The sequence below is a fragment of the Lingula anatina genome, chromosome 2, assembly GCF_051362555.1.
Source record: "Lingula anatina isolate TDL-2025a chromosome 2, LinAna3.0, whole genome shotgun sequence".
Classification (NCBI taxonomy): domain Eukaryota; kingdom Metazoa; phylum Brachiopoda; class Lingulata; order Lingulida; family Lingulidae; genus Lingula; species Lingula anatina.
In genome coordinates, this window is record NC_141768.1 from 39,788,860 (window position 1) to 39,813,798 (window position 24,939).

The 24,939-nt window shown below is 36.0% G+C and overlaps 3 protein-coding genes across 8 annotated transcripts; 1 reads left to right on the forward strand and 2 right to left on the reverse strand.

Annotated features, from left to right (window-relative positions):
- Positions 1–1,236: 1,236 nt before the first annotated feature.
- LOC106173625 (kynurenine 3-monooxygenase) lies at positions 1,237–14,259 on the reverse strand. 2 transcript variants are annotated; one of them, XM_013554806.2, is made up of 15 exons: positions 14,078–14,197; positions 13,718–13,905; positions 13,224–13,293; positions 12,447–12,634; positions 11,952–12,000; positions 11,644–11,731; positions 11,231–11,399; positions 10,651–10,844; positions 10,422–10,479; positions 10,153–10,242; positions 9,914–9,971; positions 9,536–9,618; positions 2,182–2,283; positions 1,774–1,833; positions 1,237–1,604 (listed from the first exon to the last, which is right to left on the reverse strand). In XM_013554806.2, the coding sequence occupies exons 4-15, from the start codon at positions 12,546–12,548 to the stop codon at positions 1,446–1,448; spliced, it is 1,212 nt and encodes a 403-aa protein (XP_013410260.2). In that variant the 5' UTR covers positions 12,549–12,634; positions 13,224–13,293; positions 13,718–13,905; positions 14,078–14,197; the 3' UTR covers positions 1,237–1,445. The 2 variants fall into 2 exon arrangements, with proteins under 2 accessions (XP_013410260.2, XP_013410257.2); XM_013554803.2 differs by lacking the exon at positions 13,718–13,905 and having other exon boundaries at positions 14,078–14,259.
- A 74-nt stretch (positions 14,260–14,333) lies between these two features.
- On the forward strand, positions 14,334–22,669 carry LOC106173623 (zinc finger CCCH domain-containing protein 14). Of its 2 annotated transcripts, XM_013554800.2 has the most exons (15): positions 14,334–14,520; positions 15,110–15,267; positions 15,411–15,493; positions 16,012–16,242; positions 16,428–16,621; positions 16,903–17,048; positions 17,333–17,529; positions 17,776–17,913; positions 18,191–18,371; positions 20,158–20,387; positions 20,578–20,710; positions 20,936–21,075; positions 21,386–21,522; positions 21,901–22,003; positions 22,191–22,669. In XM_013554800.2, the coding sequence occupies exons 1-14, from the start codon at positions 14,485–14,487 to the stop codon at positions 22,000–22,002; spliced, it is 2,106 nt and encodes a 701-aa protein (XP_013410254.2). In that variant the 5' UTR covers positions 14,334–14,484; the 3' UTR covers position 22,003; positions 22,191–22,669. The 2 variants fall into 2 exon arrangements, with proteins under 2 accessions (XP_013410254.2, XP_086860196.1); XM_087004070.1 differs by lacking the exon at positions 22,191–22,669 and having other exon boundaries at positions 21,901–22,010.
- LOC106173626 (U6 snRNA (guanine-N(2))-methyltransferase THUMPD2) lies at positions 22,531–24,936 on the reverse strand. Of its 4 annotated transcripts, none has more exons than XM_013554807.2 (3): positions 24,820–24,936; positions 24,208–24,300; positions 22,531–23,959 (listed from the first exon to the last, which is right to left on the reverse strand). In XM_013554807.2, the coding sequence occupies exons 1-3, from the start codon at positions 24,923–24,925 to the stop codon at positions 22,767–22,769; spliced, it is 1,392 nt and encodes a 463-aa protein (XP_013410261.2). In that variant the 5' UTR covers positions 24,926–24,936; the 3' UTR covers positions 22,531–22,766. The 4 variants fall into 4 exon arrangements, with proteins under 4 accessions (XP_013410261.2, XP_086860197.1, XP_086860198.1 ...); XM_087004071.1 differs by having other exon boundaries at positions 24,208–24,340; positions 24,820–24,933; XM_087004072.1 differs by lacking the exon at positions 24,208–24,300 and adding an exon at positions 24,325–24,340 and having other exon boundaries at positions 24,820–24,929.
- Positions 24,937–24,939: the final 3 nt, after the last annotated feature.

Sequence of the window (24,939 nt, forward strand, 5' to 3'; positions counted from 1 at the left end):
TCAATGATCAGCCAGTTGTTGGCACATGAGGTATTTTTTTTAAATTTCAAACAGGGCCATACTATGGGATGCAGAAAGGACGCTGTCCAGTGAAAAGGGGCTTAACTGAAGTTAAAAAATAATGTGCTACACCATAGAAAAATATTGACATTTGCTGACAAATGTTACAGAAAAATACCTCAAAATAGTAATATTATATCCTTAACTACCTTTCGTGGTAGTTTCAATTTACACATTATAGGCACACAATGAGTGTTTAGATCATTAAACAGCAAAGTATTAATTTTCCTGGAAATTTCAACAATTTTCCCTTAATCACCAAGTTATGCTATATCCATCATCATTATTTGCCATATCACCAGGGAACACTGGCCACTGATGACTCTCTATATAAATTGCTTCTAGGCCAGTCTTGAAAGGTCCCTTCACTTGTAACAAAAATATATATCATTATCTATAAACCTATTTTTGAGTTTCAAGTTTTTAATGTTTGAGTCTCTCTTGAAAATAGTAGTTTTCATTTGTTATAACATAAACTTTCAAGGAAAGCTGCCATATAAAGTTAATACTTTATTCAAACCCTATATAATCCTTTAAAAGGTAGACACCTGTGTGAATGACCTGTTGGCACACTTGGTCTGTGCATAGAATACTGCCATCATTCAACTCTGGACTTTATACTTGCATAGTGCCATTTCAAAATAGATCAAATTAAAAGGTATTTTAACTTGTAAAATGAGATCAACTTCCAAAACCAATGACAAAACTTCAATACCTGTAACACTATAGGTAATCAAAACTGATTAACATGCCCCTGTCCTATGAATAAAATATTCAATAAATACAGGAAGAACTGGATTACAAATTTTGAAAAGCACCATTATGATTGAACCTTAAATGAGAACTGATAGGTATATGATATAGCAATTCAAATACATTCTTTTAGCATTTATTTGTATGATATGATAGCTTATAAGTTGAGAACTTATAATATGAAAAAATAAATAAGATAAAAAAAACAAGTTATCAAATGATCTTATTGAAAAACATATTTACTGAGATTTATACTAGCTTTCATATTATCGATAAATATTAGCTAAATATCAATATAATAATCAATATAATATAATACTAATTTGTGCTCATCAAAACAAATGAATGCATAGTCTCTTCAATATATATATATATATATATATATATATATATATATATATATATATATATATATATATATATATATATATATATATACCATGATGCCAACAGAAAAATTTGTTGAAATACTATATATTTCAAAATTATCATTCAATTTGTGCAAATTTTCAGTTCACAACCATAGTAACCTTTGTTTTGGAACTATCAGTAATTTCATATAGGTGTTTCAAAAATTTTTCTCATGCAAAGTTTTTACCATCTCTCCCTCTAAAACTTTCATTCTTGGAGTTTTAATAACTCAATGGAAGTATCTTATACACCCTGTTTGCACTTTCCAGTGCTTTGCTGCACATCTTCTCTGCTAGGTCTCCCAACTTTCCTCTCCACACACAGACTCCAACAAACAAAGAAGAGCCCAGCACAAGGAGAACTGCTCCCCTTTCCAAAATCTGAACATAAAATTGACAGAAAAATTTTCATTGGAGCAGCATGTATTTTATATTGGTAGGAAACATCTTTATTACTGAATCCAATGTGAGACATTGAGAACTCAATACTGTCTTTGTAAGCAGAGTTTGGTTGTACACTATTAACAGAAGAAAAAAAAAAACTACTCACCATATCTTGCTTTTTTCTCCCATTGATACATTCATAGTATCTTGTGCGAGTGAAAGAAACCTACAATGACAAAACTTACATATAAAATCTGCCTTCTGTTACTAAATGTTCTGCAATATAAACAAATTAATTGGTTAATGAATTTCTAAAACCATTTTATTATTTTTATAATTATTATTTGACAGTGAGTTGCATCACAATATCTGAGCATCTCTAGTAACATTAAGAAAATAATCATCATCATTCTTCACCCTAGAGCAGAATGACAGCAGCAGCAGTGACACACTCAGGCCAGAGAGAGTAACACATGGACATAAATAAATCCTATTCTAATGTAACATGGATAATTAAGCACAACGTTCAACATAAAATAGGTACATTCCAAAAACTGAATAAGAATGACCTCACCATTGTGTAAAGAGGTATCCATCTGTCAGGCAAAAGCCAGTGAAGAAAATTGTCCACCTTTTTCCTCAATAAGAATAACTTTGAATTGACAGATGCTCTCATCTGGAACAAAAATGAGATACATTCAAACCCTAAGAAATGAAACAGTGCAGAACAATTGAAGATATTTCAACTGAATCTTAAGAACTAAGAAATATTGGTCGACTATACTCTGTCAATACCCATTCCTCCCCCTCTACCAGTTACTCTAAAACTGAATAAAGACAGTATTGACTCAAACAAAGGGCATGTCCTTTAAGGAGGGAATGTAGGTTTGAGATTTTCTCTTAAAATAAAGGTCTTGGCTTTTTTATTCCTGTCACATTCATTTAACGTATCTTCAAAATATCTAATTATGCTTGGAACACAGCTTTAACTTCATCGTGTGACGTAATATTGGGATTTTGGGGACAAAAACACCATTTTTATACACCTGATTTTCTCAGGCACCTGGACAGCTATAAACTTGCTTTTGATGTCATTATGACACTTGAACAAAGTACTACAGCATGGAGTCAGGGATTTTTCTTCAGACACTTATTGTTGATTTTATCTATAAAAACGTGAAATTACATCAAAATATTAGGGAATTTTCACTTTCAAAGTCTATAAATTAGAAAAGAGAGGATCAATCAAAATTTCTTAAAAAGCACTTTTAGAGCATACTGTTCATAATTAGCACGGTGAATTTGGTCTCCCTCAGGTGTACAGGTAGATAGTTAAAGCTTGTTAAGATAACGCTATCTCGTCAATATTGAAAGCAAAGAAAACGAGCAAAAACCCTTTCAGTGAAGTTAATTGTCCATATAAGCAAATAAAATTGTTGACAGCTTTACCTGTTATCGTTCTGACGATCGCGAAGATGGGTACTCTTTTGCCGGTTGAAATTAGCTTGTTTGCATGTATTTGGATGTCAGAAAATCTTATTTTTGTATCAATCTCACCTCCTGTTAGTAACTTCAAGGGGTTACCGCTAGCACTGCCAGAATGATTGACAGGCAATCTAGTAAGCCCTAATGACCCAAGCAATCAGTGGCCACGTCAATTGCCGTCGGGGCAAGTGTTAGGGATGCGCTCTAGAATGTGCACACAATAGCAGCATCGCATGCGGTCTTGTCCACATTCGCCAAGCGAAAAATGGTTCGAAAACAGGTGGAAAGGTTAGATATTATCATTGTTGATTTTCCGATTACCAATGGTAAGCAGAAATAAATAGGAGTTGAGCCTCGATGCTAGGGCCGAATTGCCCAAGTTGCATAGATTCAGGGGCGTAACCAGACCTTAAAAAAATTGTACGCACAGATTTTTTACATTCCCAGCAAAATATAGACTATCGCAAGAGATGAAGGACAGCGTAATCACAGCATATGTACCACACACCGCAGCTTAATTTCCATTAATAATAAAACATCATTTAGTCAGAAATATTCTCGCAATTAAAAAAGTTTCAATAAACTTATTACCCAGAATGGTATATTTATTTAAAAGGAGGCTTGCTTCGCATACGTGGAACGCCCTTCGAATAATCCTGGATCCGCCTCTGAGTTGAACTAACATTAGATTTCATTAACCTTACATGTGGATGCATGGCTCCCCATAACAACCAATTGTACGTCACGACAGAGCTCTGATACATCTAAGTTTTATTATATGTTTGTAAAAATTGTCCATGTCACCCTGTTAGTTTGGAGGGATAAGCTGGGTCAAGTCCGTGTCAAAATTCTTTGACGCTTTGCAGGAAAAATCCTTCCTTCGTTTCTCTAGCTCCTTATGAAACCTGGTGTCCAGATTTTATCTAATGCCCTCAGGGTTGCGTGAGCTGCTCTTTGAAAATAACACACAGATATTTTACCTGAGATAAATATTGCCAGCGAGGCTTCAGGTGAGTTGTGGGCCACTGAACCCTCCAATAAAGAGGTAAAGGAAGTTCCAGTTAGATGGACGATTAAGATAAAACTTGTTAAGGTTTCAGGCATTGTTTACCTCAGTTCAATAAAAGTATGCAAGACGGGGGGAGGGGGGTGTCAGAACAATTGTGCCTATACAATTGATACAGAGGATTTGTTCATACAGGTGACTTTAATAAGCAGAGAATTTCTTTATATTCCGTGAAAAATACACTAAATTTATATAAAATAATATCATGGTTGGCCAAAAAAAATGTACACTAAATTTATATAAAATAATATCATGGTTGGCCAAAAAAATGTACGCACAGTGCATCCGTGCGTATGCCTAGTTACCCCCATGTATATTTTTAAGGCCGGTGATAGTAAAAGGACCGAAGTCATAGAAACAAAGCCCTGGGCTTATAAGTTTTTATAAAAAATTAAAACAAACTTCCCAAAAGGCCAATTAAAGACGGGGATTAAGTACAGTGTCCAACGGATGACGCTCTGGCGCCAATTTGAGGGGAAAAATGCCATTTTCGGTATTGGGATTTTCTCTATAACCAAGACAGCTATTCAAGTGATTCAAAAGGCCTCATAAAGCTGGGTGAAAGCACTTCAGCGCGGTACCAGGGAATTGTCTTAAACTATTTACTTTTGATTTTATCATCTTTTACGTTAAATTACCCCATATTTCAATGGCTTATTCACTTCAAAAGGCGATATCTTTCAAACAAACAATTTTCTCTTAAACCCCTGACATCATGCTGTAGTCCACATTCCTAACAACAATAGGTGCAACTTTTGTAACGATCGGTTGCTCAGATAGTGAGATATACTTGGCAGCGATTCACTTATCTCGTCAATATAGAAAGCTGTTAAAACAGCCAAAAACGTTCACAGGTTGGTTAACAGGGCTTATTAGTCAAATGCTTAGCTGGCAAATTTACCTGTTATCGGTTATACGATCAGCTGGAACCATTGCTTATTGTCATCTAAAAATATTTTGTTTGGGTGCTTTGAAGGGGCAGAAAATCGTGCTTTTGTTACATTTTCCGACCACTCGTTAGGCATGTAAGCGTGCCGCCATTTTGATTGACAGCTCTGGAGAGGGCCCTAGCCTTGTGATGCCCAGTAGGGTGTCAAGGATATGTAGAAGGAAGCGCTAACAAAGGCGATTACGTTTAACCGCAATTAAGAGGTGTGAAGTTGCATTTGAACGTTTCAATGGCTCTTCCTCGGCAATCGAGTAATTTTACCTGAGAGATTCCTTCTTTGTTATCGGCAAAGTGATCAGATAAAACTGTGTCGAGAGCAAGTGTCCGTCACTTGTGTTGATACGAGTTTTTTGACGGGTAACGCTGCAGGATTATTTTGCACGGCACTTGGTAGTCGTCAGATCAACGGAAAAATCCAGTGATTACTTCAGAGCGGTCTCGCTCAAAATGCCAGCTAAGATAAAGGGGAGACGCTCAGCTGCACAAGATTCAGCGGTAAAAGTGGCTGAGAGAAGGCTTTTGAATAAATATTTTATTTTTACACACATGACACTTAGACCCTATTTGCTTTTTACCTGCTAGCCTTGACTATTCTCGGGGTCTTTTTGTGATTTTCATTTTTGGACACTTGAACTCTTTCTTCCCGCTTGATCAGTGATTTTGAAATTGTTTTTCTCCAAATATCGCAAAATGCAAAGCCGCTAACATTGCGTTTTTATTTTTATTGTTTTAATCATGCTGTCAACCTTTGCTTGGATTTCTCTTGTTTGGCCATTCAAATCACAATTTTTCGCGTGTCTCTCAAGCTCCATGATATCATATCTTGGAGAATAAAATTTTATTTTGTCAACATTAGATTTACCTTTTGCAAACGGCGACCAACAATCATTTCCGGTTTCGTAACGTGTCGCAGATACGCTCGACGATATATATCGCAAAAATTAAAGGCTAGGCTAAAAGTATCCTTTTTTAGCTTTTTTTATTTATGTTTTTATCGATTTTTCTTTCATTTGTCAATTAATTTAGACGTTTCGATTAACTCTTTCACCCATTTATTAGGTATACAGAAATCAGTCATCCGACTGAACAAATAGGGCCGGTTTTCCCCAACCGCCACGCATAGGCCTTACTCTCAAAATTTTCTTTCTTTCCTCTGGAAAGGGACTTTTAACACGAACTTTTCTCTTCCCCATAGTGTACTAGCTAGACTTCTTCGCTGCTAAGCTGATGTAAGACTTATGACCTATTACCGCACACGTAATCGGCTTATAACTCATTAACTGTGCTCCGACCCCCTCATGGCAACGGCCCTTAGTAACAGAGGCGTGGCTTAGTTGTCAGCCTGACTGGGGCGCGTGCCGGTTGAAAAACTCATCAAAAGACGCATTTTGCGATGCAAATTCATAAAAATTATTACATCCAACGTTAGATACTTTTTTGATTAATATAAACACACAAAAAACTCAAAAACACGATTTTAAGCGTATTTAACCCTATCACCGACCTTAAAATCTAACACTAAACTGTATCAACCTGTTGGCGAAAATGGATAGAAAGAATGACGATTGTTGTCACGGGTAGCAAGCAACGGAATTTTCTTCTTTTCTTTTGCGTATCTCAAAAAGTTAACAAGAAAATCGAAAGAACGCGTGTAACAACAAGCAATATTCAAGGGAGAACGAGTATTTCGAGCAAATCCAATGTGTCGGAAAAGATTCATCTTAGCGCTGATCACAATCAAGAGCGACTATCAAAACAGCTTAAGCGGAACAATAGGCACTGCTTTGCCGATCGCTGTTTATGACAAAGGGGGCATGGCGCATCCCTGTTCTATTGTTTCCCTAGACGTGCTGATGCTGCTAAGGTCCGCCCACCGAGTTTACCCATGCCAACGGCCCTTGACAACGAAGGCGGGGCATATACCAGGCCACCGCTGTCGATGTGTGCAGCATCAGAATAATCAGAAAAAACAAATTTTTTGTTCAAAATGTAAAAATTTTATTCTGTTAAACGTTAGATACACGTTTAACCAATAATTAGACATAAAAAACCAAAAATGGCTATTTTTAGCTATATTTGGGTACATCCGCTCCTTAAACTAACTAGAGGATCAGAGAGGCGATACCGCCTCCGAATATTGTACCACCAGCTGAGGCAAACGCATTCGTATAGACCCCCACATACACAAAATAAGGGTCACAGCCACCAGTCTTCTGCTTGACAAGCTGTAAAAATGCAATCAACAAGAATTTTCAAAATATGCAAATAATATATATGCCTAAAAATGGTACAATCAAAGTTAAGTTCATCGTAAGGTAGGTCAAAAGTCAATTTCAAGGTCACAGTAAATTGCCAGTATATGACTTCCTATTCAACTTCAATAGTAACTATGGACCTATCTCCGCCAGTTTTGGAGATAAAAGGGAACCAAAATTTGCAAAGTTCAGTTCATGGTGAAAAGTAGGTCAAAGGTCAATTTCAAGGTCACATTTAGATTGCCAGTATATGACTTCCTATTCAAGTTCAATAGTAACTATGGACCTATCTCTGCCAGTTTTGGAGATAAAAGGGGAGCAAAATTTGCAAAGTTCAGTTCATGGTGAAAAGTAGGTCAAAGGTCAATTTTAAGGACACATTAAGATTGCCAGACTTCCTATTCAACTACAATAGTAACTATGGACCTATCTCTGCCAGTTTTGGAGATAAAAGTCAAGCAAAATTTGCAAAGTTCAGTTCATGGTGAAAAGTAGGTCAAAGGTCAATTTTAAGGTCACATTTAGATTGCCAGTATATGACTTCCAATTCAACTTCAATAGTAACTATGGACCTATCTCTGCCAGTTTTGGAGATAAAAGGAAAGCAAAATTTGCAAAGTTCAGTTCATGGTGAAAAGTAGGTCAAAGGTCAATTTCAAGGTCACATATAGATTGCCAGTATATGACTTCCTATTCAAGTTCAATAGTAACTATGGACCTATCTCTGCCAGTTTTGGAGATAAAAGGGAACCAAAATTTGCAAAGTTCAGTTCATGGTGAAAAGTAGGTCAAAGGTCAATTTCAAGGTCACATTTAGATTGCCAGTATATGACTTCATATTCAAGTTCAATAGAAACTATGGACCTATCTCTGCCAGTTTTGGAGATAAAAGGGAAGCAATATTTGCAAAGTTCAGTTCATGGTGAAAAGTAGGTCAAAGGTCAATTTCAAGGTCACATTTAGATTGCCAATATATGACTTCCTATTCAAGTTCAATAGTAACTATGGACCTATCTCTGCCAGTTTTGGAGATAAAAGGGAAGCAAAATTTGCAAAGTTCAGTTCATGGTGAAAAGTAGGTCAAAGGTCAATTTTAAGGTCACATTTAGATTGCCAATATATGACTTCCTATTCAACTTCAATAGTAACTATGGACCTATCTCTGCCAGTTTTGGAGATATAAGGGACTAAATGTTATAATTTTGGAGTTACCATAATGTGCCATAAATTTCCTACAGAAAAAAATTAATTAAAATAAAGAAATGGTCATTTTGGTCAAAATTCTTGAAATGGGAGGTGCTCTGAAGTTCCAGATGTTCAAATTTGATGAAATAATGTCATTTTTGACCACAAGTTGTCTGCTTTGCCAAGCCTTATGTTTTATTTTTCCGGAGTTCAAAATTTATTATCCATTACCGTACTGCACATTTTGCTTTCACCACCAATATGTACTATTTGATACAGTATAACTCGAAAACCGTATGGAATACAAAAAAACCGAGACCATTTCCAGTGTTGGGCTTTACATGCTCTACAAAATGCAAAGAAGAATGGGTCTCTAGCATTAACGGTTCCCAAATTAGAGACAGTTTTCAGTTTCGGTATCTTATGGCCGCTACTCCCGTGAAAATGCACCAATTGACCCCAAATTCACGGAGATGAAAGATGACCTGAAGGGTAACACTTTCCAATAATATTATTGGTTAAGTCTGTGTGGTGTCTGAATAACAGGGCAAATAATTTTTTTTTCGTAAAAAAATTAATTTTTTTGAAAATTTTGTCCCGTTTGACCTTGAAATAAAGGTCAAAGGTCAAATCCAAGGGCATATTTGAAATCTACATATATGACTTTTGGAAAGCCGTCTGTAGAAATTTTTCCCATAATTCCTTCCGTAGGGTAGATAATTAGCATTTAATTTTGCCATTTTAAGACAAGGGTGCATTGCAATGAGTGCCACACCTAGACCCCAAAACCGACAAAGCCCAAATTTTACGTGGAACGAGTTGAGATTATAGGTGACCTAAATCCAAGAGATGGGTACAGGGGCCCTTACCGTCTAGGAGGAGAAGCGGTAACGGTAGCCGTCCGGCGGAGCCGGCGGAACGATCCGGACGGGACTAAAACCATGTGTACCGCCAGCGCTAACGCTGGTGGTACAATAAAATATTTTACCTCAATATAATTATACATGGCTAGGTCACACATGGCCCTGGCATCCACATTTCTGTAGGCAGTAAATCTCTTCAATGCCTCACCTAGAACAGATGCAACTTTTTTGATACTGTCGCAGAAAGACAAAAGTGTTATACATCCTACCAATGCCTCTATTTCATTCTTCAAAATCTCAGAGCCCTGAACATGCCCAAGCTAAGAATACTACAACCTAACGGTAGTTTGTTAAGCAGTGTGCCACAGTTGATCACTGGAGTCATGTGGTGTCATCAATCTTACGTTAAAGCCAAATACTGCCATTTGAAAATAAAGCTCTTTATGAATTACTCCATTTTAAAGGCCAACTGTTGTAAAGAACATCAGCAAATGTGCACCTACCAAAGTCATTGTTGGTCTGGTCCAGAATATCATTAAAAATGAGGCAGTCTTCAAATCCCTAAAAATAAAGTTTGCAAAATGTCAAATTACATCTATACAGCGTAATATTGGACATTGGTTTGTTTTTGGCTCATTTGGCTTGCTTTTAGGAAGGGGGAAATGGGGTACCTCAGAAGCTCAGAGAAGAATCCAACACTGCTATATATATAAAAACTAAACAAAACAAAATTTTCCCTTACACAGTTCATTCCCTGCCCATAGAAAGGCACCATAGCATGAGCAGCATCTCCCATGATAACCAGCTTGTCTTTGTGATGGTATGGCCCACACTGAAAGAAAAGCAAAGAAATCTCATTTTATGCAGTTCTGATTTTATAATATACTGGATACACATGAATACATGGTTCTTGATAAAATGACCCTGACAGAACATAAACATTATCACAGTGTCACGTTCAGAAAAAAAAAACAAAAAAAACTAGCTATGTTGAAAAACAAATAAACTAACCTTCACAGATACCATGGGTAGAGCTTTGTTGTTGAAGTAGGTTTCTTTCAATGCTTGCCTGAAATAGAATAGAGTAGACGTTGTTTCAAAATGATAAAGGAATACATGTCTACTGCTTTATAAATCAAAAGAAATCTTAAAAAATATATACAATTATGTATAAAATTTAAACTGCATAATCCACATGATATTTAATAACGATATTCAAATTCAAAAATTTTACACATACTCTCCCAGCAATGGAAGTGAATCTGGAAACTTTTCCTTGAAGAATCTCATCAAGTCCTCCTCAGTCTGTATAGCCTCAAACACTTCAAATGGCATAAACATGGTTACGGTGAAGGAGCCATCCTGGTTGGGCAGAGCTATCATCATGTAAGTGTTCCTAGGCCAGATATGCAGGTAGTTGGTTTCCATAGCATGCTGTAACGACACAGTGCAGTCGATGCTTATTTCATAAAATTTCATTTGTTCTCATTTTTGACACTCTTCAAGAAAGAAATCAATAGCTGGATACTAATTATATACCTGCCATGTGGTGATAACATACTCAGCAAAACAAATAAAATAAAATAAAATAAAATAAAATAAAATAAAATAAAATAAAATAAAGAGACATTTATTCAAACGTTCATAACAGTTTGTCTTGTTATTAACTTTGTACAAAATCCACTTTCATATGACAGGAGTAATGTTCCAGCACTTTAACTGCTCGACTTCCAAATTTTCACAGTATAAAGGAATATCGAACAACACATAAGAACAGCCTAACTCTGTTTTCTAAACTGTGATCAAGCATTGGCACTCACCTTCCCCTTTGCTGAAGGTGGCATATGAAGTTCCATGTACCCATGGGGTATGTATTCCTGGCTGAAGTCAAACCTCATGGACTTCATCATCTGCTGCCTAACTGCTGAATAAGCCCCATCACAACCCACTATCAGATCACTGCGGGTGTGCAGATCTTTACCAGAGGCACTGCAAATTTTTGTTACTTTTGACAAAAGAATGTTAAAACTATGTAAAGTTCCTATGCTACTGAAATAGTTAACATCTATTATAGTTTATACACTTAGTTTATATACTTTTATGTTCACAGAACAGATTTTTATTATCTGAGAGAGAGAGAGAGAGAGAGAGAGAGAGAGAGAGAGAGAGAAGAAGAAGAACTTAAAACAAGGGTCCCTAGAATGGTTAGTGATGTTGGGAAAGATGTCCTTACTCTTTGAAATGCATCTCTCCAGTATCCACATTACAGGAGACCAGCTTGTGTGAAAAGTGCAGCCTCACTCCAGGGTGTTTTTCAGCCTCTACATACCACACAAAAATATATGAAAACCCCACTGAAAAATGCTGTTTATATGCATTTTTTAATATAACAATAAAAAAAAAAACACACTAAAGAAAGATGTGTTATGTGATGTATCTATTTTTTTATCCAATTGATATGCATAGGGGCTCTAATATTAATGAGAAATTTAAATTGTATTACAGGTAATGGAACTTAAAGTTGTAATGTTAACCAATTACCTGTAAGTAAATCTTCATTTAGTTTTCTTCTGTCAACAGACATGATATACTGAAAATCAAAATGTATAAACAAATGTGACAACAAAATATTGAATTTGAGATGACATTTGGGGGGGAGGGGTATCAGTCAGTCACCAATCACCCCATGATAAGAGATTTTGATTATATTTTCAATAATTTCTAGTTGTTTTTTCTGAAGTTCAGCCAGATTACAGTCTACTGAAGAATGGTACAAATCCATGACGTTTTGTGTGCCACTTCTGTATTGCTTTCTAAGATGAGCTTCCCCTTGCAAAGAGTTTCACACTTACCAATCAAAAGTTAGCATCGCCTTACTTGGATTCTTGATTGTTTTCTAGTTTCACATAACATCAAGAAGTGCAGACAGCCTTGTTTTGGTAGGATATCTTAGATGATTTGCATTCCCTACCTACGCCACAACATGTACATGAACATTATCAATTTATCATGCTACCCTCTCTCCCTATCTCTCACCTGATCCTTCTTTCCATACAATATAGGTTTCCTGGTCCCATCAGTGTTGTGGATCATTCTTGCATACATTGGAATGCCAGTTGCTGTCACCATCTCCTCCATACCCACACCTTTGAGCGCTTCACGCCCTCTACATGACAGTGCAAGGTTGATGCTACGCCCACGCACATGTTCCAGTGTACGGATATCTGTTAACATTAATTTTGACATAATTTACAAGCTGTTGCTAAGGGAACAAAAGACACCAGCATTGTCAAAACATTATCATTTCCAATGCAAACAGAACGAAGAACATTATTTCATTTAAATAATCTGGTAAAAACATACAGGTATATTATATTCAAAAACAAAAGTCAAAAATAGATATGCAATGAATGCTGCATTTAAAATGAAAAATGCCACACAGGTTAATGGCACACATCATGAATAAAATTGAAGCTGCAATGTTTTTTAACTTAAATGTCAGGGTCAACAGAAAAGAAAAAGAACTATGCATTTTTGGTGGGTAAGAGAAAACATTTGCTATCATTATTTAGAATAGAGCAAATGCATATAACCTTTTAGAACAATGCAGACATATCAAAAACATTGGAGGTAAAGCCAATAATTTAGATTGAACAATTGCCCCTCAATCTGAAAGAACTTGTCAGATTAACTGCTTGCCATCAGAACTTACTTGATTCTGATTCTTGTCAGTCTGTGACCAAAGGACCAATAGTTAGCTATGTCTGCAAATGTTAGAAAGACTACTTTATCTTAAATTACAAGCTTACAAACCTGGTCTTCTTTCATACAAATCCACTTCAAACCCCCTTTGTGAAAAATAACAAGCATTCAATGCACCAACCTAAAACAAAGAAAAAAAAATAGTAATTAATGGGTATTAACTTTTTTTAATTTTTTGTAAAAACAATTCTGAAGCAGTGAACTCCTTGTACCTAAATAATAATTGAAATGACATGGCTTTATCTCTACAAATAAAATGTGCTGAAACCAAGTCTTTATATTGGTTTGCTTCAACAATATTAATAAAGCGATAAACATATTAGGAAAATACCATTTATGTAATTTGTGCACTTTTATATGGGGGGGGGGGGGGGGGGGCGCAGTTTATAAAATGACAAAGATATAAAATTGCAAACATCTCACAACTGTGTTTTGTTTTTAAAGTTCATTGATAAAATTAATATAAGCCATACGGTGGGGAAAATAATTCATTTACAGCTGAGAAAAAGTTTGTTATTATTATTTTTAATAAAAACGAAACAGACTCAAAAACTGCAAATCCGCCAAAAATCGTCTGCATAACATGGCTGTGTAAAGTTAGGTGTCCACAGTTGTCTTCTCCGTATGTTAGTAACAGTTAGTCCGGGGTTTATTAATTCTTGCCTTCGACTGTGCATAATGAATATCGCAAACTGTCACCACGTGTCACTTGCTCTTGGGTATCCATGTTACACTTATATAAAAATAGGTCAGAGAAAAAAGTCAGCTAGTGCTCAACCACGATAAATAACTTCTCAAACAACATCTCAAACAAGTTAGTTATTTTTTAACGGTAACAAACTAAAGACTGTTTCTGTTGTGTGTGTCTTATAAACAGCCAAGTGCGAATATCATTTTGCACTCACCAGGCCTCCACCGACCACTGCAATACGTTTCGTGTTATCCGCCATTATGCTGTGCATGAGAACAATAATAAACACACAAGCGTGCGTGCGTCGTGCACGCATTTCTCTTCTGCAATATCATATAATTAAAATGACGAAAGCTGAGTAAAGAAAGTAAAAATATTTGATAAATTTGATAAGTACACATGTATGCATTTACTTAATAATAAAAAACTTGATCTTAGAACGAAGTGAACGGCTATATTTTGACCAATGAAAAACAGCTTAATTTTCATCCCCGAGCAAAGTTTTGTACCAGCGCTGTCATTTTGGAAATCGTGATTTCTGCGTTCGTCCCTCGTTCATATATTTTATACCCCTAGTTTATAGTTTTTGTGTGTCCTTAGATAAGGAGAAATTGCACAACAATGGAGATTGGAACGGAGATAAGTCACAAAATACGGGTGAGAATTGATATACGCCCTTTTCAAGGGGGTGAAAATGAATATGAAGTCGGCACTTGTTTGGGTTTGGAAATTTTTGTAGTGAATTACTAGCAATGACACTTACTATAGTATAAATAGCAGATTGTGAATTAACTAACTTGTGGCAATTATCATATGCTGATCTCTGGAAAGTAAAACATGACATTATGTTAGCATTGGAGAAGATTGCATTTTCAAATGGCATTTTCACCCTTTCAAATGTACAGGATTTACCCGTAATTGAGCAGATATGACTGAGATTTTTCAGTTTTTAGTTTGAATTCATAAATACATCATGGTCAGCACATTGTTCAAAACACAGGCAATCAGGACCTCTTAAAATGCCTATACCTGTATCAGTTTGTCTGTTAAAGTTAACATATCAAATAATGTCAAATATGTGGGCTGCATTGCAGATCTAGAACACTTGGGTTTTAAGTATTGCATTTAGTATACTTTCCTTTAATTTTGAAACTTTATTTATTTATTATGGGGGGAAAAAAAACAGCCAAATGTGCTCCGATACATTTCAAAGTGATAGCAAGATTGTATTTTTCATTTTCTGTAGTCTGCTATAAAGGCCAAGCTGGTGGACCTGGGGGCCTATGTGGATGATGAACTGCCAGACTATATCATGGTTATGGTGGCTAATAAGAAAACCAAAGAACAGATGGCAGATGATCTCAGTTTATTTTTGGGAAACAACACGGAGAAATTTACATCATGGTAAGTCACATGGTTTGTTGAATTGTTTTATAAAAATAATGAGAAAAATATTAAGTTATATATGTTAACTATCAGTGTTTTATAACAATTCTTTAATGCTACTGATTAACAATAACAATCTTTTACTGCATTTTATTTCTCAGGCTTCACAGTTTACTGACCAAATTGAAGGCCATCACCAGTGGAAACTCTGCAGACACTAGAATGGAAGATTTGATAAAAGATGGTAAAACATGATTAAGCTAAAACATGCCTAAGGTTGACACTTATATTATGTTTACCATAGTGAAAAATATTTGTTTTCATTTTTATCTTTTGTCATGATTTTGGAAAAAAAAGTTATTGGATTAAATTCAAGTGGTATGCTAGTAGTACTACAGATACTGCTGGGGTAGTGCTAGCAATTTTTTTTTTTTGCTTAGCCAAATCACCACATTTTTGTCAATTTGTTATCAAAATGGTTATAATTTGGCTAAAACAAGTCAAATCAAGCCCTTTTTCTTCAGCCAGTTTAAGTCAGTTTTAGCATTTGGCTAAATTGGCAAGTGTTAGTGCTACCCCAGTACTGGTAGATTGTACACCCCTTCCTCATCAGGGTAATGTATATTGTACCTACTGGAATGTTTAAGTCTGGAATTTGAATTTTTAAAGTGTTATTCATCAATTTGATCCCAACACTTGAAGATCTTTAGCACTTTTTTAAGACTTTGCTGCTCATGAAATGCTTCTAATTCTTTTCTGAAGAGCAACCCAAAGCCGAGCCAGTAATTGTACATGAAGATGCTATCCAAGACAGAGCGAAATCACAGACAGGAGTCAGCCAGACCAAGAAAACAACAGAAATCAATGATGCTTTGAAAGACAAGGAAAAACAAAAGAAAGAGAAAAGTGTCACATCCAACAAATCTGCAGCTCATAAAGATCAAAAGCTGGAAGAGCCTGCAACTGATATAGTAGAGGTCACAATAAAAGATGGTATGCCACACATTACTGCATATCCCACTCTAAGCAAAAGGTTTTACATCCTCCTAACACATAATGCAAAAAAAAGCAAAATGAATTGGCGCTTAAAGTTTTTTTTATAAAGATAAGTGTTAATTTTCATGCATTAATTATCTGTCTTCTTGTTTATGCACTTTTTTGTTCAATTTTATATTTAGATGAATTTCGGGAAGAAGAGCCCAAAGACAGTTTGCATAAATCAACTCAAGATAAAAAACAGACCAAAGTGTCTTCAAAAGTTTTGCCTACTGTTCAGAAGGCAGCCCCAGTGAGGTCTGTTACCTCTGTGGCACCAGCTAAAGTATCTGCCAAATCTGGAGCATTCAGCAGATACACTCCAAAAACATCAAAGGTTAGCATGATATTGATATCAGAATGGGGAACATATAGGCCAGTTTAAGGTGGAGCAGTTGAAGTTATACTGATGAGTCTTGGATGCACTCATTTGTTGCCCAATTTTTATTGTAAACCTAAAAAAATATGGCTACATATGTTAAAAAGTAAAGTACTAAGTTGATGCAATGGACTTTCAGGATAGAAAACGATAATGAAGATACTATGGACATTGGCAACCCATGATGTAATTGTGACTTGAGCTAGATTCCTTTTGACATTGTCCATGTACGTTTTCAGGTCCGCCCTGTTGTTCATGCTCAGAGGCGTTCAGTGGTAGGAACAGTGGTACATCACAGTGAGGAGGAGGAGGACGAGGAGGAGTATGATCCTCACAACCCGGCAGTGGGGAGTGTGGCCAGTGTCATCAGGGTAACTGAGAGAAAGTAAGGGCTAATATGAATGTGTCTCCAAAGGAAAAAGATGATGTGCTTATTTGGAAAGATAGACATTTGTTTATATCTCTGCACTGGTTTTATATTTACACTAAAATTTGTTTTTGAATAAAAAAAAAATTCCTGTGTGTGAAATCCTTGTGAAAGGGCCTTGTGATAATGAGTTACTTTGGTAATATAATAATGAATGACCCTTTTTTGGAGAAGCTGTATTATACTTTTCAAAGATCTGTAAATATCGCAAATTTTATTAAAGACGTTATCTGTTACCACAGGTCCAGTGTTCCAAAATCTCTGCAAGCCAACAAGAGTCTTCTACTGAAGGCAATGACCGAAGCAGAGACATCAGTAACTAGCAAAAAGGCTGCACTTCGCAAGCCTTCCATCAAACCTCAGTACTTGGAGCCTTTTGAAGATGCCAGGTCTTTGCTGACAAGAACAGTGCATCAGTCAGAAGAAACTAGGAAAACGAGTATGTTGGAAGGGAAAAGAAAATGAGATAACAGATAAGAATGTTCTTCAGTTTGAGTAATTATGAAGGCAAATTTAGTGTGATGATATGTCATTTAAGGTGGGCAAAATTATGTGATATAGGAATTGTTTTGGTTTTATGAAAGGTTCTCTCTAGTGTTTTATGTTATCAGTTGAATTCCATATAAATGTAATTCACTTTAAATACAGAAGACAGTTCACAGTCGGTGCATGCACATTTCTCCAGGTCATGCTCTAGTAAGGCCAGTGCAGAGAAGTAGAGGGATGCAGCTGTATTCAAAGACCAGGCGAGAGGAACTGCTGCAGAGACTGGGAGCTAGTGCATCCTCAGAAGAGGACCAAGAAAAAGAAGTGGAATTTGAAGGTATGCTCAGCAATCTGAAGTTTATGTTGTGACTTAAATTTTGCATGCTCAGCGTCAGTATTTTAAGAAGGGGTTAACACAACTCTTTTAAAGGTTTCTTTTCATGTACGTTTTTGCAAGGCGGTTCTTGTAATACATTGTCATTGAACAGCAATTGGAATTGGTTTATCCACTAGGTAAGATTGCTGGGAGATCAGTGCATATCTATTTTTGTTAAACAACAAACTATGGTTCAAAATCTGATATAAGTTAATGAAATTTGATGTTTTTTTTTCAGTATACCCCGAGATGGACAGCAGAATCATAAAAACTTACCAGCCAACCCGTGTGCATTTGCCAGTAGATTATAGCTCAGACATACTCAACCTAAATGACAGTGAAGACAACAGTGATGTAGATAGGATTGGAGAAAGTGATAGCATTGACAGGATACCTGATAACAGAAAGATCATCAACAGGTATAACTTACTTATTTGCAGAAATTGTTAGGAGTGAGAATAAAGCCGCTGACATCTTGTCAGATTGTGAGGAGCAAAGTGATCAGTGCTTTTCTGGAATCTGTTTTGTCAAGTGTTCATGGTAACATAGTGCTGATGCAGCACTTCACATGGATTGATTAACATCCCCATGTAGAAAAATAAACTTAATTACATGTATAAAGTTGATTTCATTTCCCATTGGCACTTTTCAAATACAGTTAGTAGTAGTAGTTAGAGTTGTTGTTAAGTAAAGTTATAATCTCAGTGAAAACAGTAATTTGTTTGCACTGTGCTGATATATTAAGCTGTAGCTGTACTGTTACCTAAGGCCCCTATTTCACACAGACCACGAATCCCACGAATCGCCAGGAATTGAGAAATTTCAGGATTCGTAAGGATTCGTGAGATTTTGCCAATTTTCTGGTCTAATTCAACACGCTCACGGTTCAGTTACGATACACGTACGATAGTGTTACGAATATTCATGGGATTTGGCTGGAATCGTGAGATTTTTCCAATTTTCTGGTCTAATTCAACACGCTCTACGATTCAGCTACAATACAGATGCGATAGTGTTACGAATATTCGTGGGATTCGGCTGGAATCGCACGAATATTGTCCAGAAATTCACTACAATTTTTTGGAATCGGGATTTCTTGGCCAAAACTTTGAATAGCTTTAAATTTTTGCCACGAATTCCTGATTGATCAAGAATTGCAAGAACTGACTACGAATATATACGAATCTGTTAAGAACTTCACGAGCTGATTACGATTCAACCACGAATCTTGAAATTTGTCAATTCCTGGCCATTCGTGGGATTCGTGGTCTGTGTGAAATAGGGGCATAAGGCTTAATACATTGTGCTAGTCAACACTTCAGAGTCGAATGAAATTTTAATTTATTTGTAAATTTGTATCTGTAGTGAAACCTCTAGCTGTATTGAAATTCTGTCTCATGAATGTATCTCTTACTGTCCTTGTAAAAGTTGCCAGTTGATGTCAGAAGCCATTTCAAAGTCCACTTTTGATTTTTAGTTACTGTAGAGAAATCCTGCCTTATAATTGTCCTTCTTAACTGTCTAGGTAGAATATACAACAAAGTGAGGTGAGAACAGAGTATTATTCACCTCACCTCTAGATCACATGACCACACCTGGTAAAGGTGACATCTGTTACAGTAATACTTGTCACATTTTTGCACAGGGCCTACAGGTAGCATACTACTCATTACACCCACATACAACCTCTAATGCCCTACCAGGTTGTGAGGTGCAAACTATATAGTGATATTTGTTGCATTTATCAGCTCCTGGACATAGTGTTAATGGTAATATATATAGCAAACTGATACTTCTTTTTTAGTGGATAATCCGATTTTCTTTATTTGCATATCCTTTTTTTCAGATTGCTTTTGTGGTTATAGCTTACCACATTGAAATCAGAGGTTTAAATTTTGTTATCATTACCACAAATAGTTCGTGATGTTTAACTTGCCTGCAGACATTTTGCTGCTTGCTGTTTATGAATCACATCACCTTGCGTCACTTTATTGTAAATGCCAGGTTGTCTGCTTTTGTGATTTTGTCATTGAAGATAAGTTTTTACTTCATTACAGTAGAGATGAGTGCCTTCCCAATTTTTGCCCAGTAATCTTTTGGGTTTGAGTTTTGTATTTATGTACCTTGACTCTCCAAATTAGGTGCGTGCCTCATGTGCTTGCATTTTTGGGATTTTTATGTTTAGAGGTCCATTTTCATTTCCAGTCCCAGGAGTGCTGGTATGACCAGTCCAAAGTTTGTGGTCACTCTGGATGGTGTGAACCCCTCTGACCTGAGACACCGGAGAAGAGGGTCATACAGCGACGAGGAGGACATGGACAGTAATGAGGGAGGAGAGGTGATAATTGTGGAGGACTCTGCCACCAAGAATCTGACTTCAAGAAAAAGACCTCCAGTCCAGGGACTGTCAATAAACCTAGCAGCAGATTCTGATGGTATGTTTAATTCGTGAACATGTTAAATTTGCTTTGCAATTGAAGTATGTATTTATGCATGCATGCATGTTTGGTGTGCTCAGATTTGCAGTGGTAAGTAAGGATGTCAAACTTCATTCCCACATTTATTTTCATTTATGCACATTTATGTGAAAAATCTCCATTAATTTATGATTTTTCAATTTTAAAGAGGATGCAGTGGAGGAGCAAGAGAACAACACATCACCAAGGAAAAAAATGAAGCCAGCTGAGAGGTGTAAATTTTGGCCTACATGCAAAAATGGTGAAAGTTGTCAATATCATCACCCAAAAACACAGTGCAAGTAAGGACTCTTACATTTTTTACCCATCATTTTTAGTAGTGCAGAAAGGAAAAGAAATAATATTGGACTCATTGTGCATTAGAAGTAAATTCATAGATGGTAAAATGCTCAAAATAGCTCTCTTGTAAACTGAACTTCACAGACTTGATTAAACCTTAGAAAAATGAAATGTTTAACATTGGCAACCTGCAGAATGAAAGAACTTGATAATTTTATTACTTGCAGAACATTCCCTAAGTGCAAATATGGAGACAAGTGTTTATTTGTGCATCCCAACTGCAAGTTTGATGCCAACTGTAGCAGGAGTGATTGTCCATTTACACATGCAAGCAAGCGAAGCCCAGTAATACCCACTGTACAGCAGGGTAAGCTGTCTTGATACTTAGTGTAAACGCTAAATAAGTTAAAAAAAGCACATTAGCAGCAAGTTTTTCTTTGTTTTTGTTTATATATGGAGGTGATGATATTGAGAAGTTGGGTTTATGTCATTAAGTATTTTGTGTGAAAAAAATTAAAATGGAGAAATGAAACTGGAAGAATGTTTGATAATTGTAATTTCCATATTTATTAAGTATGATAAAGTGTAGATTTAAGAATTTTGATAGAAGTGGTAAGTAGACGTATCCAAAGCTTTAGGTTGACACTAAATATTCTTTCCATATTTTACATTTCCAGTGGTTATAGCCCCTCCTAAGTTTTTATTTCCTACATCACATGCCAGCATCCCCCCAGTGCCAAAAGGTCCCAAACAGATCACCTGCAAATACATCCCAAACTGCACAAATGTTAACTGTGTTTTCAGTCACCCAAAGGTATGTACACATAGTTTACCATTTGCTTTAAAAAAAGATTAAGAATAATGAATGCTTGCATGTCGACTTAAAGCTTAACATAAATTTTTATTGCTTTTTTAGAGTAAAGTCCAAAGACCATCTGTAGCTGAATAAAGTTCAGAATTTGTGATTTGCACAGATGTTTACTTCATACACAATTGTGTTAATTTTTCACTTGTTGAAATGACTTTTGGAAATTACATTGGTTTGAATGGTCAGATATTTCTTTTGACTAGCAGTATAAAAGATTTTGTGGGTCTGTGTGTGTGATTTAATATGTTATTGGTAGTTATACTTTTAATATGTTACCAACTAATACATTGCTGGACTGATGTGATTTTTGTTTTCCAATTTCAGCCATGTCGCTTTGGCATCAGTTGTAACAACAAATCTCAGTGTGCGTTTACACACCCCTCTCTGCCCACTCAAGATAAACTGAAGTGGAAGGCTGGCACATAAAGTGTGTGGTTAGTATATAACTTAATGTTTAATATGCAAGTTGAAAACCCAAGTAGAGATTTCTGAAAATAATTTCCCTTACATGTTTGTTTTAAGCATGTGTTAGGCAGTGTGAAATCTATAAACCTGCAAATTTACCAGGAAGGCAATCTGTTGCTGTCACCTTAGTAATCTCCTTTTTCTTTTAGATATATGACAAAAACAAAGTTCAAGTTGGTGGACTGAAGAACAATTGTTCCAAGACATGAAGCCATGATGGTGGAATCTCGACAAAAAAATAGCCAGTGTAACAGGGAAGGAAACATTTACCACAACATGATTGTGGTTGTGAAAGATTCATACTAGTCAGTGGGTGTGCTTCTAACATGAAGGTGAAGAGTTGGCGTCATTTACTATTCAGCCATCGAGCGTCTACATTTATGGAACTTTGTATGCATGCATTGTTAGAAGTTAAAAATGCACTGCTATTTATGTCAGGGACTCTTTTCAGGACTCTTCATTTATGGCAGAAATAATCTTTTTATGATCGATTGTATTTTAAATACTGTTAGAGATTGGAAAAATATGTATCAAGCACATATCCCATCAAGACATACTATTATTCCACATTTAAAGTGAAATAAGAAGAGGATTCATAATAAAGAAAAATAAAATGCAATTTGCAGGACTTTTCATAGTTTATCTTACCAAATAAAATGCTACAAAAATGATTAAAATATTTTGTGTTCATTTCAAATGATTGATAAATGTCTGCATCAAAAGGTTCACAATTTTTTGGTAAAAACCATAATCTGAGCATGCGTTTCTCCAAGTTTCAAATAACTACACTGCTGTAATACCCAAGATATGTGCTTGACCTCTTCCTCTACACATTTACTACTGGACCTAGGATCATTTTTACTGTTCTCAAAGTTCTTATTGTGCTCGGCGTTACCATTCTTATTGCCCAGGTCTACTGCATGACCAGTGCTTGCAACTTCTAAACGTTTATCGAGCTCCGCTTCACTGTTGACAGTTCCCAAATCAGCAGGGGTGTGAATTTCTTGTCCCACATATTTCTTTTCTTGTCTAATAACTACTTGATTAGAATCAACATCTATCTCTTTATGAGCATGCTGACCTGAAACCAGGTGTAAGACCAAATCTTTCAGCTCTGTGACTGTGAGAAGAACCACTCTTCCTCCTGGCTTCAATACCCTGTTCATCTCAGAGATCATCAGTGGGTAAAGGGTTTCCACAGTCTTTGGGCTACAATGTTTATATCCAAATGGAGGATCACATATAATGACATCCACACTGCCTGATTTCATTGGTAGCTGCCTGACATCTGCTTGTAGCAATTCAATGCTATTAGAATCAGGTAAAAGTTGTTTATTTTCACTTGCTTTCACCAGCTGTGAGTCTGAAATGTCAAATCCATAATATCTGGCATGGGGCCAGCTGTGCTGTGCCTCCATTAAGATGGTTGCTGCTCCACACATGGGGTCTAATACAACATCACATGGGGAAATGTCACATAAGGAGCATAGAATCCAACTGACTGTGGACCTGAGACCTATGTGCTTGATGTAAGTCCTTTTTGAAAGTGGGATTTTAGTTACTGGAAGGCCAATGACAAAATGACCATCATTGATCTGAATATATATTTCCAGCATGGGATCTTTGAGGTCAGCTTTCCAGCCTGTTTTCTTTGCTACAGCAATACCAAGAGTTTTTGACCATTGCTGTAATGAAAACATTCTCCCAGTGTTGCCTGAACACTTGCAAGAGACTCTAAAAGTAACTTGTGACTCTGAATCCAATTTCTGCCTCTTTGCTAGGGTATGGTCATCATTATTTCCAATGGCTGTTTTCTCACTGTCTCCAGTCTTATGAGAAAATTGAAATATTTTCCAAGAGTTCAGGTTATCTGACCAACTATTGATTTGTTTAATTAATTCAGAAACTTGGTGCAGACCTAAAAAAAATACAAACAGTGAATAAGATAACAAGACTTATTTTTAAGAAATCTTAATCACAAAGCTTATTTTTAAGAAACTTATTTATAATATAATTGACAATACATTGTTGCAACAAGTACAGTGAACATGAAAATCTTGAACTAGGATGTGCCTATCAACAGTCAAAGGAAAAGACTCAAAGCTGTAATTTTTTTTAAATTACTGTCTTTTAAAAAAAATTATTTGAGATAATCTCTGGACAAACCTTTCCTTCTGGTGAAACCTATATTATTCTGAAAACATACTTGGATAAACAATCTTTCAGCTGATCTTGTGTCAATAAGCTTCTCACACTTGCCTTGAAAGTGAAATAAAACCTTACCATCAAACTGTTGAACCTTGAAATAAACAAAACGTGTCATCATTTTGCATTTTTCAAACAGTTAAATAAAAATAAAAAAATGTTTGCTTTTATAAATATATGATAACAAATTGAATTTGTATTCACATTTTAACCAAAGCACACATGCAACTTGCCATCATTCTAATTCAATATTGTAAATAAATGTGCTCCTCACAAAAACCACAGGATCATAGCACGGTGTTTCAAGCGTCGTAACCACTTTAATTACGGCTTCTGATATGTGCAATTTGTGTTAATATATTTTAACACATATCGTGCATATCAAAAAAGCCAAAAGTAAGAGTGCTAATGGCACATGAAACATCATGCCACACGGGTCCAATGCCAACTCTGCAATTTAGAACTACAAATGCTGAAATAGTACTTCGTAAATCGCTAGCTGCCTTTGAGAAAAAAATCTATTCGCTTTATTACTGATATATACAGAAATTATTGAATGCATAATACCCTTACCTGCGTTGCACCTTTTGCCTTCAGTTCCTCGACTAGAAAACGCTCTGTTCCTCTGCCAGCCGTGCAAAAATACGGCGAGCTCACGACTGTTGACATTTTCATGCATGTACCGGAACCATG

Excerpts from the sequence above, each read along its gene's own strand:
- LOC106173625 (XM_013554803.2), bottom strand. The coding sequence starts at position 14,179 with ATGCGTGCACGACGCACGCACGCTTGTGTGTTTATTATTGTTCTCATG. Across the intron at positions 11,400-11,643 it reads GGAGAGATGCATTTCAAAGA|TGCCTCTGGTAAAGATCTGC; the intron begins GTAAGGACATCT and ends AAAAATTTGCAG. Across the intron at positions 9,619-9,913 it reads CCAGACCAACAATGACTTTG|GTGAGGCATTGAAGAGATTT; the intron begins GTAGGTGCACAT and ends CATCTGTTCTAG.
- LOC106173623 (XM_013554800.2), top strand. The coding sequence starts at position 14,485 with ATGGAGATTGGAACGGAGATAAGTCACAAAATACGG. Across the intron at positions 20,711-20,935 it reads CACCCAAAAACACAGTGCAA|AACATTCCCTAAGTGCAAAT; the intron begins GTAAGGACTCTT and ends TATTACTTGCAG. Across the intron at positions 21,523-21,900 it reads GTGTTTTCAGTCACCCAAAG|CCATGTCGCTTTGGCATCAG; the intron begins GTATGTACACAT and ends TTCCAATTTCAG.
- LOC106173626 (XM_087004071.1), bottom strand. The coding sequence starts at position 24,921 with ATGAAAATGTCAACAGTCGTGAGCTCGCCGTATTTTTGCACGGCTGGC. Across the intron at positions 24,341-24,819 it reads AGGCAAAAGGTGCAACGCAG|GTTCAACAGTTTGATGGTAA; the intron begins GTAAGGGTATTA and ends GTTTATTTCAAG. Across the intron at positions 23,960-24,207 it reads AGGTTTCACCAGAAGGAAAG|GTCTGCACCAAGTTTCTGAA; the intron begins GTTTGTCCAGAG and ends TATTTTTTTTAG.